Genomic DNA, 19748 nt, shown 5'->3' on the forward strand with positions numbered 1-19748 from the left:
CACACCACATTTCTTCAAATACCCTTTGATTAATTAATTTATCATTCCATTCATATCCTGTCACTTCAAATATCCTAATTCCCATGTGCTCTAAATTAAAATTCATGACTTTTTATGGTTTAATAATACATAAAGAGTGATAAATGGTAAATTCATTTTGAGGGGGAAGTTAAGGAAGAAGTGAGAAGCAAGTATTTTATGTTTTATCAATTAATGCTCAGAAAGATATGTCATTAGAGGGAACTACTCATATAAGTTCCTAATGATGAAGGAATGGTAAGGAACTCAGGGGGAATAAGGAAGGAATTGATATATATGTTTTCATTCTTGGTGATGGATTTCAAGTATGTGTGAGTAAGCAATTACTTCTTTATGGTTGGTAAATGTGACATTCTAGGAAAAGTACAACAGCTTGTAATGACACATTTGTTAAAAAAAATAAAAAAAAGAAAAAGAAAAAAAAAAGAAAAAGAAAAAAAGGGTAAACAAGGGTGATCCAATTTTTATTATTTCCTAGAAGTCAATATGTCACATATATGGTGGTGAAGTGCTTACTCATGAATTTGATGAGAAGAGGAACATGAGCAGAAAAATGAAAGAACTTGATTATAAAGATGAATTCGTTCAAGTTTCTTCCTCAATGCGTTCCATGGCTAATTAGTTGAGTAAAGTGAACTTGATAGATATATATCAAGCTGAATGTGTGTGGGGTTTGACAGAGATTTCAAAAGTGTGAGGTGAAGTGATTAACTCTAATGATTGTTGAGAACCTCTTATCATAAGTCTAATAGAGCACACAATATATCTCAAGTTCCTTTTACTCAAAAATTTCCACAAACTTCTTTCATATTTCTTTGAGCCGGATATTACAATGTCCTATCTCTTTATCCATTCTTGACTTTCAAAATTGATTTTTTCTTGACTTTTATTTTCTTACTGTCAAGTTCCTTCGATGGTTTTTGAAGTTGGGTCTTTGGATTGTGAGTTGGAAATTTGTGTAGCACATGCATCCTAAGTTTGAAAACTGAGATTCTTAGGCTTTTGGGACTAACAAGTGCTTAACCATGATGGTGGTAAGTGTAGCATATAAAATAATGTGTATATGATTTACCTAAAATAAATGTGTGTAACATGATCCTTTTCGATAATGACAAAAGGGGAAGAATATGTATGATGCTTAGGTCAAATATAGTTAAGCTATATCCTTCTATGATGAATGTTCTTTATATGATGTGTTTATTTATGTTGATATCCTTCACATACATGCATGACTTGTTCATTATGGGAATTAAAGTACATCGTTTATTGCTTAATTTGTGATAAGCATCATTTGTTTGTCATCATCAAAAAGGGGGAAATTGTTGAGTCATGTAGTATTTTGATGATTGTAAACAAATGATGATTATCTAACTAACATGTGTGTTTGAGATGTGCATATTACATTAACATGAAACAAGTCATCAAAGGTTGAATATATCACATCATGAAGGTATTCCAACGAGTGAAGTTCCTAAAAGAGTTCCTATAAGGAACATAAATAGAGCGGTTCCTAGGTACATCCTATGAAGAACATTGAATATGAAGTTCTGGAGCAGTTCCTGAGTGGGAGCAGCAATATAGCGTTTCAGAGTTGAAACAAGAAGTTCCTGAGCAGGAACTATGAGTGCGAAGTTTCTTAAAGGAACTAGCACATCGAAGTTCCAAAGGTGGAGCTATAAACATGCGGTTCTTGAGTTGGAGCAGCATGGAGCATGAAGGCAGAAAATATGAGTTTATTTTCTAGGATTCATGTAAGTATATGGAAACATGAAAGGTAATGGAACAAGGTCTAAAGGAACTCGTAAGGTCAAAGGAACTCGTGGAACTTAGAGTCAAAAGTATTTAAGAGTCAATAAATCTGATGCATATTATTATCTTAATCTATAAGAATTTATTTAGAGTTTATTTCTTAATAAATCTCTACGTGGTTAAATATTCATGAATAATATGCGTTAGTTGTTTTAGGATAAGTTTTAGTTTTAAAATAAAAGATAAGTTTTAGTTTTAAAATAAAAGATAAGTTTTAAATAAAATAGGTTTAATAAAATCGGTTTCTTTAGGAATCTGATTTTAATTAATTTAATTTTATCTTTTTAGTTTTTGGAAAATAAAAGGCTAGATTTATGATACGTATAATGAGTATTGTTAAAGATATTGTCTGTCTGTTCCTCTCTAAAGGAACAGACGTGGTAGTCTACTAATCTAAGTTAAAGGAACTAACTATTAAAAGGAACTAGACTTAGGATAGAGCATTACAACGGTACAGTTATGTCAGTTGAGTAAATTATGCCTAGATTATAGGTAACCATTTTATTTAAGGAAAAATCTGATTTTAAGGAAAATCTTTTTAAGGAAAAGATTTTATTTTTCAAATGATAATAAATATATTATTCTGTTTTTACGGAAGAAATTTAAAGATAATATTTTTATTAAAATGATTTAATTTCATATTTAATAGTTAATATGTTTTTAATTAAATCATATTTTCAAATTAATGGTTAAAGTGGTTGCTAAAATTAAGGAGCAGTCTTTATTCTCTCCCACGTTTAACAGTGATCATGGAGATCATGGGATGTTTAAGGAACGTGTTCCTTCAAGTAAGGAACATCATGGGATAATGGTTTAACCACTAACACATGATTAATCCCACGTTCATTCTAAAAGACTGCTATAAATATACAAGTTCAATTAAGTTTCAAATTGTCTGACTGGTGTCTTTCCATAGTGTTAGACTTATGTCATTCCATAATTTTGGCTTAAGGAATAGCGTTACAAAAGAATTATATTTTCTATTCCTTGTTTGAGTCAGTTCCTTTGAGTTTCAAGTTCCTACGAGTGCCTTGTTCTTTTACAGTTATTCAGTTTCTATATACTAGAGTTAAACCAAATTATCAAGCGTCTGTATTTGAGTTTGGGGTTAAAGGGTTTGAGTGAACTCTTGTAATGGGAACTTGGTAAAGGGTTTGAGTGAATTCTTGTATCAAGTTCGAGTTAGGAACTTGAGTAAGTTCGAGTTAGGAACTTGAGTAAGTTCGAGTTAGGAACTTGAGTAAGTTCGAGTTAGGAACTTGAGTAAGTTCTTATTGTGTATGCGTAGACTTAGGGTGAAGTCTATCTAGGGGTGAAGGGTTTGAGTAAACCTTTTGTAAAGAGTTGTGGGAACTCTTGAAAGACTTAGAGTTAAGTCTAGAGTATAGAGTGGAGATTGTGAGAGAGTTGGAGTTCCGAGTGGAACTTGAGTATGTAATAGGTTGAATCATAGGAGATTTCCTATTATAGTGAAGAGTTTAAATCCTGAGTAGGTCGTGGTTTTTCTTCTTGTATTGAGACAAGAAGTTTCCACGTAAAAATCTCTCTTCCACTTTCAGTTCCTTATTGCTTATGTTTTAAATTCCGCATTATTTGGGCAATAAGTTCCACACTACAATTCACCCCCCTCTTGTAGTGTTCCTAGTGAAATAACATCCTTTATCATTGAATACTCTAAGAACTATCCTGTTCTTTAGTTCTTTTACATTGTTCGAACATATTGATTGTATTACATAACTTCCGCACTTATTATTTAGTCTCTTAGAAGATTAAATACATTAGGTATCCACCTCGCATTCTTGTTCTCAGCCTCGATCTGGTCTAAAGGTCATTTAGTCTCCGCCCCCTGTGAATATTTTTAAGTTCAATTTTGATGGCTCTAAACTTGATAATGGTATAGCGTCATTTGGTTTCGTCATTAGGAACAATGATGGTAATGTTCTGTTGGCTGGGTCAGATCACTTGGTGTTACAAGTTGTATTTTGCAGGCTAAGGCTTAGGGTCTCCTTGAGGGGATTAAATGAGCAGTTTCTTGTTGGAACATTTAGAGTTAAATGTGTCTGTTGATGAGATGTGATGATATCGTGTTTCCGTGTTGTGGCATTTTGATGAAATATGATGAAAAAGAAGGAAAAGCGAATAAACTAATGTACTGGCCTGGTGCATGCCATGCAAACAGCTATGTGTCGCTCACTTAGCTGTGTGCAGCGCACATCAGCATATGTGTGACACGCACGTGGCTGCGTGTTGCAGACTGGTGTGCGCCTGCACCTGGTATCATGGTGCACCTACACCATCGCCTCTGAAAATATTTTTTGATTGTGAAGAAGTTTGGTGCGACCATACCCAGTTGTATAGTACCCCTGCACCATATTGACGAGACACTTTGTTTCGTGAAATGATGCATGCCTCTTCGTGTGAAATGATGCAGGATTTCAGTCCTTTCTTCTGTACATCTTCCCTAGTATATATGGGGAAATATCATGTATGGAATGGGGTTATACAACATTCATACTTGTTTGAGGAGATTCTTTTCTAGATTTCCTCCTCATTCATTGTAAAACACAACCTTCAAACACAACGTTGTATATGTAGTTTGTTAACAACCAAAAATCATAGTTTCTTCTTCGTATCTCACAAGAGTTTACCGTGAACCTTCTTGATCCTAGTAGGTAGGTAAATTCTTGTAGGAAAGCATATTACTATGTGCTTGGAAGTACCATCCCGTTTCCACAAGATACATATCCATAGACACACCTATAACAATTGTTAAGAATTTTAGACTTTTCATGATGCCTTCTTCCTTGAAAGAGATTACTACAAATTTTCAGAAATTAGAAAAGTTTGAATGGGTAGGATATCATCGTTGGCAAAAGAAGGTGCATTTCTTAACTATATTGAATGTTGTGTATGTTCTTAGCACCCCCCTTGCCACTATTATCGGAAGAAGGGAAACCCGAAACCCCGATGTAAGAAAAAAGTGGGAGAATGATGACTATATTTGATGGGGCCATATCTTGAATGCGTTGTCGGACACTTATTTTGATCTGCACCAAAATGTGGATAGCGCCGAAAAACTTTGGGATACTCTTGAATCAAAGTACATCGCGAAGGACAGGGGTGGATGCAGGATTTTAAATTTGATGGGGCCTTAAATTACAAGGATATTCATAATACCGTATGTTATTGCTCCTTCAAATATGGAAAAAAAGAAATTTATCTACCCAGACACCCAATGAATAATCACTTAGATAATTAACCATGAATTCCTTTCAAAAAAAAGTAACCGTATATGTAAGAACTTACGATATTAGTAACCTAGCCCAAACGTGTTACCAGAATAATCTCATTGAGCGACGACCTTCATTAGTGACTTACAATATTTTATGAGAGGTTATTGCAAACTTTTAGTTATACTTTGAAAGAAACCCAACATGTTAGATAATATCTTTTTTTCTATATTCTCAATCAAAATATTATATCAAACATAATATTTATAAAAGTATTATACAAAATCAAATCGTTCAAATTATTTGAAAAAGTAGTGAGTCATGATAAGAAATAAGAATTATAAGAAACATTATTAGAGTCTTAGAAACTTAAAATTAGACATAAAATAAAATAAAAGGTTGCAATTATATAAGTAATGAATAAAAGAAATGGAAATGAAAAAAAGAGTAAAAAAAAAAGTAAAAAAAAAGAAAAAATTGCATTTATATAAGTTATGAAGAAAAGAAATGGAAATGAAATGAGGAAGAGTAAAAGACAAAAGTACAAAGAAGTCAACTAGAAAAATGGAAATATAAGAGGAATGGGAAAGAATATAAAGAAGTCGACTAGAAAATTTGGTAACGAGGCAAAAAATGTTCACATTGTGAAAATCAATTGTGGCAAAGAGATTTGAACCAGGGACTTTTTCAGCAAGCTACCAACGCGGAAGAAGGAACCATGCATTGTGCCAAAGCCTAAATATATTTTTCTACGTGCAAAATTATATTTATCTGTTTACTTTAATATGCTTGACTTACGGAAAAGAAAAAAAATTGGGGGGGGGGGGGGGTCTTAGGCCACCTAGAACTCCAAGTAGATCCACCCCTGGCAGAGAACGCATCAAGCACCAAAACATTGACATCAAAAGTTTAATGGTGTTGTCTTGGCTAACGGTTATAGAATAAATCAATCTGATAAGTGTGTACAGAGAAAATCTGACAATAATGGTAAAGTTATGATTTGTCTATATAGTGGACGACATGCTTATTTTCGGGACTAATCTGGAGCAAATCATTACGTCTAAGGAATTTCTCTCTTAAAGTTTCTCCATGAAAGATATAGAAGAAGCGAATGTTATTCTTGGTATCAGAATAAGGAGAGAGAATAGCTCACTTTCATTGTCACAACCTCATTATCTTTAGAAGGTGATAGAGAGGTTTGATGGAGCAAATAGTACTCCATGTACTACTCAGATGAAACCAAACATCAAGTTGGTTCGTAATAGTGGTAATCTGACCAATTTCTCAATTAGATTATGCTAGTTAAATTGGATTATTGATGTATACTATGACTAGTACTCGATCGGATGTAGCATTTCGCAATTGGCAAGCTAAATAGTTATACTAGTAATCCTAGTATGGAACATTGGCAAGCCTTAAGGCGAGTATTGAGATATTTGAATAAAATTATTCATTTTAGTTTGACATTTGAAGGAGATCCTTCGGTATTAGAAGGTTACTCAGATGGTAGTTGGATAATCAACAAGGAAGACTACTCGCCTACTAGTGGTTGGGTTTTCCTTCTTGGAGGAGGTGCCATATCTTGGGCATCTAAGAAGCAAATATGTATTAGCAATTCAACTATGGCATCGGAATCTATAGCATTAGCATCGACTTGTAAAGAGGAGGAATGGCTTAGGAATTTTATGAGTGAGTGGATCTATGGTCAAAACCCATGTCTCCTATTGTTATTCATTGTGATAGTACTTCCACCATTTCAAAGGCTTATAGCCAAGTATATAACTGTAAATCTCGACACATTGGTTTGAGGCACAGTTATGTGCGTGAGATGATCCATGATGGAGTCGTTACTATTGATCTTGTACGGTCTAATGTCAACCTAGCGGATCCATTCACTAAATCATTACCAAGGAACAGGAATCCGCATTTTTAACGACCACACAAAATAGTTGGTAATGAATGAAAAACGGTCGGTAATTAAATTACCGACCGCTAAGCAGTCGACAAACTTCAGTTGGTATATTACTGGTCGGTAATTCGAGATTACCGACTGTCTAGCGGTCGGCAAAATTACCTACCATCTAACAGTAGGTAATATTGAAATTTACCTACCGCTAGGCGGTCGGTAAATTTCAGGAGAAAAAATATAAAAAAAGAACCAATTAATGAATATTGAATTTTAGATTTGTTTTGAGTTTTGAATTTTAAATTTCAAAATTCAAAGTAACCAATTAATGGAATTACAAACAAAGCTAAAACAAACTAAGAATAATATTAGCAGTTTATTCCAAGTCTCTACCTTCGAAAATAACAAGATTTACAATTATTCATAACTTAGCACAAGCAGTTACTCCAACGAAGTGAAAAAAATCAAGATGAATATTGATAAAATTGTTAAATTTAAAGTTTATGTAAAAAAAAAAGGTAAATAAATCTTTAATCCAACCACAAAAAAGTATGGATTTCTAGTTATAATATCTAGAAAACTTATTACATGTCATGTTAAGACCAAGAAAAAATAAATCAAAGCAAAAGAATAGAACAATATACAAATTTCAATATCACCTAAATCTGAAAAAAGAAAATTCAAACTATTCTTAAAATCTAGATCTAAACCTATAATAAAATCAACATATGAAAACCTTGTATACAACATTTTTCGGAAACAAAACCATTCTCCTGTGTCTTGGATGTATTCGTCGAATTCTGCTGTCTTCTAGAGGAAGTGGTCGAGAATATCTCGCTGTCAGTTGGTCGGTGCTGTTGTCACTAATCTTTTTCTTCCCTTGTTTCATGGCTCAGTTCTTCCATCTTTTTGTCTTATGGGTTTATGAGGGTTAGAGGAGTGAACAATGAAAAGAGAAAATAAGACGAAAGGGAAATTGATGAAGTAATTTTCTCAAAGAATAAAAAAAAAGTGATGAAGTGATTGAGAGTAAGAAACAGGGTGTTTAAAAAGGGGAGTACGGCAAAAAGTACAGTAAAAAAAATAGATGGGATCAGAATAAGGGAGGCGGAGGAGTTTATTGAATTTAGGGTTATTAGTTTTACATGGGCCGGTTTAGAGTTGGTGGTCGTCTATTCTGAAAAATTACCTACCGCTAAACGGTCGGTAATCATTTTAGGCGGTAGGTAAATACCTACGGTAGTGTAAGCAATCGATATCTTTTATATTACCTACTGATGATAGGCGGTTGGTAAAATCCAGTCGTTAAACATGCAGATTCTTGTAGTAATACAAAACTGTAGTACTCCGTATTTTTAGTAAGTCACTAATTATAATTTTTAAAAAGGGTTTTAATTATTAAAGAGGTTTATTATTAATTATAAAGATTTTAAATAGGCTTTTATGTTATATTATGGGGTTTTTAAATAAACTCTAGCCCAAATTATATATTAGGCCTAAGTTTACAACTTATAATCCAAGTAGTTAATTTATTAGTTGAAGATTTTCTTAAAAGAAAATGTAAAAAGACTTACAACAACAAAAAATAAGAGAAAGAAAAAGGTTTATAAAAAGAAAAAGAAAAAGAGAAAAAAAAAATCAACGCACATAACTCACACGTTAAGTGTGTTGATAAAGTTTGGTTATTTTTTTCCTTTTCTTGTTATCTTTTAGTTATTTACCTTATATAATTATGTATTATGAGATAAATTTATATATTTTCCTAATCTTAGTTGGATAATCATAAATATTAGCTATATCCTAGCTAGATTAGTTTATCTTTTTCTCGAAATTCATCTTTTAAAGTATGTAGTTGTCTATCTACAGTTAAGGGTGTGCACCGATCCGGTACCAAACCGGACTGGTTGGACCGGTGGATCGGAATTTGAAATTTTTTTGGGCCAAGACCGGACCGGACTTTGACTGGTTGGAACGAAATTTTTATTTTTTTATTAAAAAAAATCTTTTTTTGCTTATGTTTAAATATGTTTATAAATTCGATAGATTAAATAGATTAAAAACTAATAATTCTGAAAGCAATAATCTTAAAGGAAAATATGAGATTTTAACTTTCTAACTTTTCTAACTTTTAATTTTTTTAACCTTCAAAGCTATTTTTACAAAAAAAATTACGGTCCATTTCGATCGGGACCAGACCGAAAACCTAGAATTCCAAGATTTCATGGATCGGAGACCGAACCAAAATTTTCTAGTCCGGTCCATTTCCGGCCCGGTTTTGGTTTCGATTATGGTCCCGGTCCGAATTTCGATCCCGGTTCAAAAGTGCACAACCATATCTACAATGAGCATAACTTCATAAAACGGATGTAGTAGATATTATATTTTATACATGAATGATTTTTTGTACATTCGAAAGCTATATTTTCACATCCGTAATGATTTTTCGCATCTTACATTCATTAGTTTCTCTTTACATCCAAAGAATATGTTTGCACATCAATAATATTATTGTTGAACAACTAAAAACATGTTTATACATCTAAAGATGCGAAAAACATAATCAAGGAAATTTATATAAAAAATACTAAGTAATCATAATTTCTTGAACCAAACAAAAACAAAGAAATTGATAATTAATTTCGTTTCTTAAAATTCAAAAATCACAAACCAAATGTGCTCTTAGTTTTTCGAGAAAGGCTTGGTAACCAACTGTTTGAGTCCAAAAAAGACTCAAACACCCAAAAAAAAACACAATGATACCATTATAACCTGACATTGGTATCAAATTGTTATCAGGACTGGTACCAAGGTATCAATATTTTCGGAGAATGGTACCATTATAACCTAGCATTGGTACCAAGCAAATGTCAGCCACACGCGCGTGAAATCTTCCAACGCATAAAATGACCAAATTACCCCTGTTTAAGTCCCCTAAAAGACTCAAACGGTTGGACGCCAAGACAAACTCTTTTTCTCTCCCTCCAACCCTGTCAATCTATACTCCTTTTTTTGACCGCTCTTCATTTGATCTTTTGCTGCCAACCCTGACCAGAACTCACACGTCGCGATGATCTCACTTACAAATTAGAACCAGTTTCTGGTAAACAATGACTTTAAGTTTCCTTTCAAGTCCAACCCAATCCAACGGTCCACATATTTTACTTGTAACTCAGGAAAGACTCTTCCCACAAATATCCAAAAATAAATTCATCAACCTGAAAACTCCCACCCAAAACCAAAACCCAAAAATAAATAACATTTACAGTATAAAATAAAAACAAAAGAAAATCTCAACCGTCTATTCATCTCAAATAAAATATCAAACCAAACAACAGAACAAACCCTCTTTCGCCGTCCTTGTGCTCTTCTCTCTCTCCCTCTTGTTTCTCTTTCCTCTTCTTGCCTCACAAATCGAACGAAGATTGGTTTGTTTACTATCCTTTTCTTCTTCATCTTACTAATATAATTTTCCTCTTGTTTAGGATCTGAACAAACTTTCTTTTTTCTTGTGATTTTTGTTTTGTTTTGATTTGTTTTGATTTGTTTTTGGGTATTGCAGAGAGAAGAAATTTAGAGTGAGAAGAAGATGTTTGGGAGGCCACCAAAGAAGAGTGATAGTACGAGGTACTATGAGATCTTGGGAGTACCAAAAAATGCTTCACCTGAAGATCTAAAGAAAGCTTATAAGAAAGCTGCCATTAAGAATCATCCTGACAAGGGTGGTGATCCAGAGAAGGTGAAAATTTAATTTTTACCTTTTTTATGGAAAACTTTTTAAGTTTTTTAGGTGTTTTTTGATTCTGGGTATTTTTAGGTTGTTTTTGGAATTTGATTTGGTTTGCCGTGTGAATTCTGGGTGATTTAGTGTATTGATGTTAATTGGGTTGATAGTTTGCATGCTGTTGATCTGATCTGATTGTATGGAAGTTGTTGGATGTGTGATCTTACTTGATTGTGCTTGTTTGATTAATTTTATTGTGGAGAATAAGTATCGGATGATGGAGTGTGATTAGGTGGAATTGAGTTAGTAAATTATGAAGCTTTGAAAGTGCAAGAAAGGGTCATTTAATTTGACAAATTGATTAGACGAAGATATATTTTGTTGTCTTGTTTAATTTGCGTTTTACATTGACATGTTTTAGGGTACCATATATGCCACAACATCTAAAATTGTAGTGCAAGTGTTGAATGTGCCACTGCTATTGTAAAAGGGTTCCTCTTGTGGTTGGATGCTATGTTGTTCGGACTCTTCATTTCACCTCAAGTACCCGTGTCGGATCCTCGACACTCGGACATGGGTGGGACACTTGGACACTTTGTTTTGGGCTAAAAAATAGAAAAAATTCCAAAAAATAGCCGAGTCGGACACTTGGACACGTACCCGTGTCGGACATGGGTACCCGAGTCTGAGCAACATAGGTTGGATGTACAAAATTGGCAGCCCCGGTCCGAGCAATACGGAGGCCCTATGCCGAAGTTGAAAATTAGCACGCACAATTATCTCAAAAATAATAATAATATAATTAGATTATAATTGTTTCTTACAAAATGGTAGTAATACAATCTTCAATTTTTTTAAAAATCATTCTCAATAGTTAACTAGTAGAACTGTAGTTGAAAGAGAAAAAAGAATCTACTTCCTCTGTTTCAATTTAGTTGTGATACTTTTAAAATCACGGACTTCTAGGTAAGTTTTGGAGAGGGGAGAGATAGAGAAAGAAAACAAAATGGTTCCATGTGATAGGAGAGAGATAGAGAGAAGTTATTACCCAAAATGAAAGCGTAACAACTAAATGAAACTTCTTTAAAATGGAAAGTATCACTACTAAATTGGAACAAAGGAAGTAGTAAATATCATAAAGCAAGTTCTCACTAGCCTATCCATGCAAAAGAACACACCAAAAAGTAGCAAAGTACAAACTAATAAATTTGAGACCAAGAATGCAAGAATTTACAGCAAACATTCTGAATTTGATTTTGATGGGGTTTGTTTCCGAGTCTGTGGAAGACGCTTTTATTGCTGCTGTTTGATTCAATGTTCATTTTTGAGGAAGTGTTAGAAATTGAATGGGGGAATTTGGAGGAAGAAGATGAAGAGGAGAGAGAAAATTAAGGTTTTTGGATTTGAAGATGAAAAGTTTATCCATCGGAGAATCTGTTTGAGCAAGGAGATTCAGAAGTTCAGAACAGTAAGGGGAGAGAGAAAGAGAGAGGGAGAGAGAGAAAGAGAGAGGGAGAACGAGTAAGGAGAGAGAAATTTGGGGTCCAAAAGGTTCTTTCACTCACGCTTGTCTTGTAACACGGTAATGCCTGCCTACCTGCCTGGGGCTAAAAGTTTTTTTTTTCAAAATTTGAGTCCCCTCTAAATGATAGGCCCTGTTCCGAGTCCCATTTTGGACTGGTTTAGGGACGGGCCTGAAAATTGGTACATAAATTAACACAACGAAAGATAATTGGGTTGTCACACATGATAGGTACCACAACCGGCATGGTGTCTATAACGTGTACGACTGATTTATGGTAGTGTTAGGTCACCCAAATGACAATATAGTTATAACTTTAGGTCTGCAAAGTGGGACCTTCATGGATGTAGTTCATTAAAATGAAATCATATCATAAGTAGGGCACTAAGATGATTTCCCCCCCTGAAATTCATCTTTTTGTTAAGTAGGCTTTTGTTAATGTTGAGATATCGGTATTGTACAGTTCAAGGAACTGGCTCATGCATATGAAGTTCTAAGTGATCCAGAGAAGCGTGAGATATACGATCAGTATGGTGAGGATGCTCTCAAGGAAGGGATGGGTGGTGGCGGTGGGGCTCATGACCCATTTGATATCTTCTCCTCATTCTTTGGGGGTAGTCCGTTTGGTGGTGGTAAGTATTATTTGATTGTGTTTCTATTTTGAAGGTGAATTGTCTAGGTTTTTGTGTAAATGATGTCTCTGTAACACTTTTTGTGTGTTTTAGGTGGTGGGAGTAGCAGAGGCCGAAGGCAAAGAAGGGGAGAGGATGTTATTCATCCGCTAAAGGTCTCTTTGGAGGACATCTACAATGGTACATCAAAGAAACTATCACTTTCCCGCAACGTTATCTGCTCCAAATGCAAAGGGTGAGCACTTTGATAGTGGAAACTCGCTGTTTCTAGATAAGAGGCAGAAGTTTATAGCTGGAATAATCTTAAATATTGTTGGATCCTTGATTTGCAGAAAAGGGTCAAAATCTGGTGCTTCAATGAAGTGTCCTGGATGCCAAGGATCTGGAGTGAAAATCTCTATCAGGCATCTTGGTCCTTCTATGATCCAGCAGATGCAGCATGCTTGTAATGAGTGCAAGGGTACTGGTGAGACCATCAATGACAGGGATCGTTGCCTACAATGTAAAGGTGAGAAGGCTGTGCAGGAGAAGAAAGTTCTGGAAGTTCATGTTGAGAAGGGAATGCAAAATGGACAAAAGATTACATTTCCTGGAGAAGCTGATGAAGCGGTACTAATTTCTTTACTGATAAATCAATTTCTTTGTTCTGATGTGTTTTTAATCCTTTCTCTTTCTAATTGAATATCTTATTATTGCAGCCTGACACTGTCACTGGCGACATAGTGTTTATACTACAGCAGAAGGAGCACTCAAAGTACAAGCGAAAGGGTGATGATCTTTTTTATGAGCATACCCTTTCCCTTACTGAGGCCCTCTGTGGTTTTCAGTTTGTATTGACCCATTTGGACAATAGACAGTTGTTAATCAAATCTCAGCCTGGAGAAGTTGTAAAGCCAGGTAATAATACTTACTGTTTAAATTTGAATAAGTTTTACTTTCAGCTACCAACAAAAATCCTAGCACCTTTTAACTTCCATCCACCTCATTCATGTACTACCTGTGTTTTTATTTAGTTGCAACATTCACCTTTTTGCACAAACTTTAAGAAATGAGAAAAGAGAGTATAATTGACCCACTTGCCCCTGCTACTAGTATTGATCAGGTTCAAAAGAGTAGGTGAAGTAAGGGTAATATAGTCAAATTATCCCAAAAGCTTTCCTAAAAAGGAAAATGTTGCAACTAATAAAAAACACCTAAAAGTAGAAATTGTTACAACTAAATAAAAACAGAGGTAGTATAATGATGCTTGTCACCCTTGTAGCGTCTAATGCTATTAGATTGAGCTTGTACGACCCACACTTTAATTTAATACTTCCTTTGTTCTAAAATAAATGAAACGCTTCTCTCTTTTTTGAGGTTTTTGAGAGAAGTGTCACTTATTTGAAAACGGAGGAAGTATCAGCTTTTTCGCGAATCATTTTGGTTATGATTGTTTCCCAAGATTAGATTTATGTTTCCCGAGGATGGTACTGTTGAACTATATGCTACTGTTTTTGTGCTGACACATGTCCTTGGGTTACCTTGTAGACTCCTTCAAAGCAATAAATGATGAAGGAATGCCTATGTATCAGAGACCCTTCATGAAAGGCAAACTGTATATCCACTTCACAGTTGAATTCCCCGACTCATTGGCAGTGGACCAGTGCAAGTCTCTGGAGGCTGTGCTTCCTCCTAGGTCTGCAGCCCAGCTAACTGATATGGAGTTGGATGAATGTGAGGAGACAACCCTGCATGATGTCAATATTGAGGAAGAAATGCGTCGGAAGGAGGCTCGAGCCCAGCAGGAGGCCTACGACGAAGATGAGGACATGCATGGTGGTGCTCAAAGGGTTCAGTGCGCTCAGCAATAATCTGACTTGGACGTGATTTCATTGATCATGGGATGGTCTACTGAAGGGGATAAGACATGCCCTTAGCAAGTTGTACGCGCTAAAGATTAATGGCTAACGACAAGAATAAGTTTATTTCGCTGTTCTAGTATTAGCCTATCAATTCATAGATGCCTTGAAAAATTCTTGTCGAACGAAGTGGCATTTTTTCTAGTTGTTGAAACAGGATTTTCTATCTCAATTAGAGATGGCGTTACTTATAATGGTTAGGTTTGTGTAGAACATTTTTTTTTTGCTTCCTGACAACGATGATATCATAATTGTTGCTAAAGCCGTGGCTTGATTTGTATGGTTCAAGAAAGAATTAAGTAGGCCCTCTCTAGTGGCTAAAAATTCCCAATTCCCTTTGGTTTGTAGTTTTGGGTTTTTAACTTCTACTTTTGTCATTATCCATTTATTTTTTGACCAATTGTTGTACTAAGCAGCGTTTATGTTAGTAAAATTATAAAGATATTAAGATTGATGGTATTGTTGTAGATGTTGTGAGGCATTTTATTAATGATAATTTTCTCTATTTCCATTCAAAAAGAAAGAGAAAGAAGAACCAACTGTTTTTGTTCCTTGTTGGTTTGGGATTTGCTTGTAAGACTATATTATGTTATCTACATTTTCTGATTTTGCAGATACCTATTGCCCTCATATTTTTGTTTCAAGTCTTTATTGTTCTTGGCATATTTAAACAAACTTGTTTCAAGTCTTTATTGTTCTTGGCATATGTAAACAAACTTTTACATTCTTCTTTATCGTACAATTTCTTGCGACTACTTTGCTTGTATTTTCATTCTTGAGAAGTTATGAATATATGATAAATCACAAAATTCTTTTATTTAACAATTATACATTACAATTATGTTTTACAGAAGTTGATGGGTCGAAAATCGGTACATTACAGCTAAAATTGAGCTGGGCCAATTCATGCAACAAGGTTGATTAGTACAAGAAGCAATACACTTACAATTATGTTTTTGATAAGTTAATGGGCCGAAAATCGATACATTGAAGCTAAAATTAACCTTTGCCACTTACAAGGTTGATTAGTGATGTGTCATATTATAAATAGTTTTTAGGTACATTTTGGTTTTATTTTAGATTATTTAGATTCATTATTGGGTTCATTATTGCATTATATTCTTAAGTTATGCTATTCTACTCCCATTTGGTATATTTTCGTATTTTGGATGCATTTCAGATATTGAAAACGTATTTGGAGTATAATTAGCTAACCTTGAGGATTAGAAGCATTTGCAAAGAAGCTGCAATGCATAAGAATTGTATGTATACGTTTTAGTACAAGTTGAGCGAAAACAGAGCGGAAAATCAGAATTTTTAACTTCAATAATGCCAAAAAGGGGATTAATTCCCAAAATGTGCCACAAAAAAATTTATTTCCCTGCGTACCGTCCACGTAGGACGGCACGCGAAAAGAAGTTTTTTTTTTGTTTTAGCGGAGGTAAACCGCTACTCGGAGTAGCGGTTTCCTTCAAACAAAACCGCTACTCCGAGTAGCGGTTCATTCACATAAACCGCTACTCAGAGTAGCGGTTTTATTGACTGAACCGCTACTCGGAGTAGCAGTTTTGTTCTCCGGGTCCAAAACACCAGTAAACCGCTACTCTGAGTAGCTGTTTATGTGAATGAACCGCTACTCTGAGTAGCGGTTTTGTACCCATTACACTACTCACTGCATTGTTTCCACATAACTGGCCAAGTGCCAGAAACGCAAAAAAATCCAGCAATCCCAAACAAGTATCCAACTTGCAATTCCAGCAATTCCAAACAATTATCCAACCTCCAATTTCAACATTATCCAACCTGCAATTCCAGCACCAAATTCCATTCAACAACACCAACTTCATCCACACATTGATCACCCATCACCAAGTTCATCCACATTCAAATGTATGTAAAAAATTTTTAGTGGAAACAATGCAGTGAGTGGTGTTTCTTTAATGAACCGCTACTCCGAGTAGCGGTTTATAGGGATGGGTCCAAAGCCTTATAAACCGCTACTCAGAGTAGCGGTCAATTGTTATGAACCGCTACTCCAAGTAGCGGTTAATTTTAAACATAACCGCTACCTGGAGTAGCGTTTTTTATGCGTTAAGCGCTACTCTGAGTAGCGGTTTTACTGAAGTTTAAAAAAAAAAAAAATTCTCGCGTGCTGTCCTACGTGGACGGTACGCAGGGAAATAAATTTTTTTGGGGCACATTTTGGGAATTAATCCCCTTTTTTGCATTATTCAAGGAAAAAATTCCGGAAAATCATTTGGAAGAAATGTGAAAAAGAGTCAAGTCTACACTTCTAATCATAGCTTTTCATGTGCTTATGAGAATTGACTAATTCCAGTACTTTTGGAAACTACACTTAAAGAACTTTCCAATGTTAGAAGGCACACCCTGAGTAGACTTGTAGTCAATGAGTTAATGTGTTTTGGAAGTTTGGAGTGTTTCTACTGAAATCTGCTACCGTACATGCGGATCACTAATTTCGCCTAGTTATTGAATATTTTGGCCTTTTTTATCTAGTAACTTACTTTCCCAATTGTATTTGGTTACTTTGCATTATTTATAGTAGGAGTAACTTGTAAAGAAGAACTCTCTCTCTCCTCTCCACTCTCTCACATTAGTTTTAGTTCCAGTTTCTTTTTTCTTTTTCTCTCTAGCTAAGTAGTAAACCCTAGTTTCTCTTTTTCTTCATTTTTATGAGTTTTATTTATTTCTTTCATTGATTTCTTTGATCATGCTTTTCTTTGTAGATTTAGATTTTATTCTTCATTACATCATTGAGTTTTTTATTTTATTTTCTAGGGTTGAGAATCCATGTTTATATGATATGAATCTTGATTGATATTATTGATGGTTTGATTAGTCATTGATATTTTAATTAATTAGGTTTATTTTGTTAATCTTACAACCAGATCAATTATCTGATTTAATCTTGCTAATAGGAGTCATAGATCGAGAGATAGTACTCATTAGAGACTTACCTACAATTAGTAAATCTAATTATGTTAACGACCTACTGCATATGTCGATTGGAGAGTGTTAAGACATGATTGTAGGATTAACCTATGCTTTAGATATCTGATTAATTGAACTATTGATGATATTTTAATAGGTTATAAATATAAACATGGTGAACCATTGCTCTAGATACTATCGGTCTGACTTTCTGATTTTATTAGTTTAGAACATTACTTCTATATTTCTTATCTTCTTTAGTTTTCCATACCTTAGAAGCTAGATTAAAACGGCCATCTTTATGTGGATTCAACCCTACTTACGCTGCCACATTTTTTTGACTGGAAAAATCAAATATTCATTCTTCAACTGAAAATCTGAAAGTATAATAGCACTAATTTTAGGAGAATACTCCTCTAACGACACTCTGTCCTCCACATATTCTTCTCTCACTATAGATAGCTTATGCACTACTCGATTTTCCTGTCTCCTTATAAAAGAAAAGGAAACACTCCCTCAAGAAGCAACAAGCATTTGAATTTGAATGTCATTAACCACTCTACTAAACGAGGAAGGAGATAAAAGCCCCTCATAGAGTTGTGAACACAACTTCATATTATTGGTCTAAAGCATGATGTTCCTAAAACGAGTTAAGTGCATACTAAGGTACTCAACTTTGGTAAAAATTACAGTTTGAGTACCCTATTTGCAAAAGTTGCAGTTTGAGTACTCTAAACATATTATGTTAACCTTGGTGTTAACTAAATTTAATTAATCAATTAGTTGCCATAATTGCACCCAAAAAAAAGAATAAAGAAAAGAAAAGAAAAAACCGATAGAAGCATTCAATGACCAACTTTCAATAAATTTCCAAGAATCATGAGAATTATCCACATAAATACAAGCAACGCTCTATGTGGCAACAAACACATCAGGTGCATTATTCACCAAAAAAAATGAATAGAAAAATATAAATTAAAATATAAAAAGTCGTCTTCTTCTTGAAGATTGTTGATGGTGCTCCATTGCAAAAGCTTCCACCAGAAATTTTCAAAACTTTTGTTCTTCAGGTACTAACTGCCATCATACAAACATTTTTGTTAAAGTTTTTTTCAATTGACATAATAAAGGAAAGTGAATGTTTAATTTTAAAGCGTGTACAGTAATCTTTCATCATTGTTATTGTAATATTCGTTTGAATGTAGCAATAACATGTGAGTGAAAGTTTGTGTTGGAATGTAAGTGAGTTGAGAACCAATATATGTTTCTACATTAAGCTATTGCAATAAAATTCTGAATTTTCTACATGAGAGTGAACTTACTTTTACTTTCCCCTGTTTTGATTTTTTTTAGCCATTGCTAAGTCTTGTAGGCCTTGTGCAGTGATGAATTGTGACTGTTGTGATCCCATTTCAGTCTGTGACCAGTGGTATTCTCGGCTAAATGAATACACACTTTGCTCTTTATGAAATAATCACTCACGTACACTAGGGGAAAAAAAAAGGAAGAGCTGCGCAGGAAGGGTTGTGCTTTTGATAAAAGCGCAGCCCTATTAATGAAGGGCTGCGCTTTTCTAAAAAAGCGCAACCCTAAATAACAGAAGGGCTGCACTTTTGAAGAAAAGTGCAGCCCTTCTCACATTAGAAGGGCTGCGCTTTTAAAAAAGCGCAGCCCTTCTCAAAGTGAAGGGCTGCGCTTTTTTAAAAAGGCGCAGCCCTTCGTTCAATTTTTTTTTTTTGTAATTGAAGCGCGCATGTACAGTATACCCATACTCCTTTTATTTTTCCCACTTTCCTCCCTTAGAGAATTACGAGCGAAAAAATTTGAGCCCTAACACTGCTGCCCACCACCACCACTGCTCTTTTCTCCACTGCTCCACCACTGGGTTCGCGCGACGACATTGCTCCACCACTGCTGCACCCACCACCATGCACACCACTGCTGCCAACCTCCTTGCGCACCACATTGCTCCACCACGTGCAACCGCGACCATTCTCTTCTCTTCTCTTCTCTTCTCTTCTCTTCTCCACCATTTGAGT

General features: G+C 34.8%; 1 protein-coding gene and 1 long non-coding RNA gene across 2 annotated transcripts; both read left to right on the top strand.

Moving 5' to 3' along the window:
• Window positions 1-10250: 10250 nt before the first annotated feature.
• Window positions 10251-15216, top strand: LOC104907270 (dnaJ protein homolog). Its single transcript, XM_010696175.4, has 7 exons — window positions 10251-10409; window positions 10544-10720; window positions 12691-12859; window positions 12953-13094; window positions 13192-13468; window positions 13558-13756; window positions 14387-15216. The coding sequence occupies exons 2-7, from the start codon at window positions 10571-10573 to the stop codon at window positions 14707-14709; spliced, it is 1260 nt and encodes a 419-aa protein (XP_010694477.1). The 5' UTR covers window positions 10251-10409; window positions 10544-10570; the 3' UTR covers window positions 14710-15216.
• Window positions 10727-11742, top strand: LOC130591255 (uncharacterized). Its single transcript, XR_008969024.1, has 2 exons — window positions 10727-11208; window positions 11404-11742. It is a non-coding gene; the product is annotated as an uncharacterized LOC130591255 (long non-coding RNA).
• Window positions 15217-19748: the final 4532 nt, after the last annotated feature.

This window comes from Beta vulgaris, chromosome 4, assembly GCF_026745355.1.
Source record: "Beta vulgaris subsp. vulgaris cultivar EL10 chromosome 4, EL10.2, whole genome shotgun sequence".
Lineage (NCBI taxonomy): Eukaryota > Viridiplantae > Streptophyta > Magnoliopsida > Caryophyllales > Amaranthaceae > Beta > Beta vulgaris.

Excerpts from the sequence above, each read along its gene's own strand:
- LOC104907270 (XM_010696175.4), top strand. The coding sequence starts at position 10,571 with ATGTTTGGGAGGCCACCAAAGAAGAGTGATAGTACGAGGTACTATGAG. Across the intron at positions 10,721-12,690 it reads AGGGTGGTGATCCAGAGAAG|TTCAAGGAACTGGCTCATGC; the intron begins GTGAAAATTTAA and ends GGTATTGTACAG. Across the intron at positions 12,860-12,952 it reads GGGTAGTCCGTTTGGTGGTG|GTGGTGGGAGTAGCAGAGGC; the intron begins GTAAGTATTATT and ends TGTGTGTTTTAG.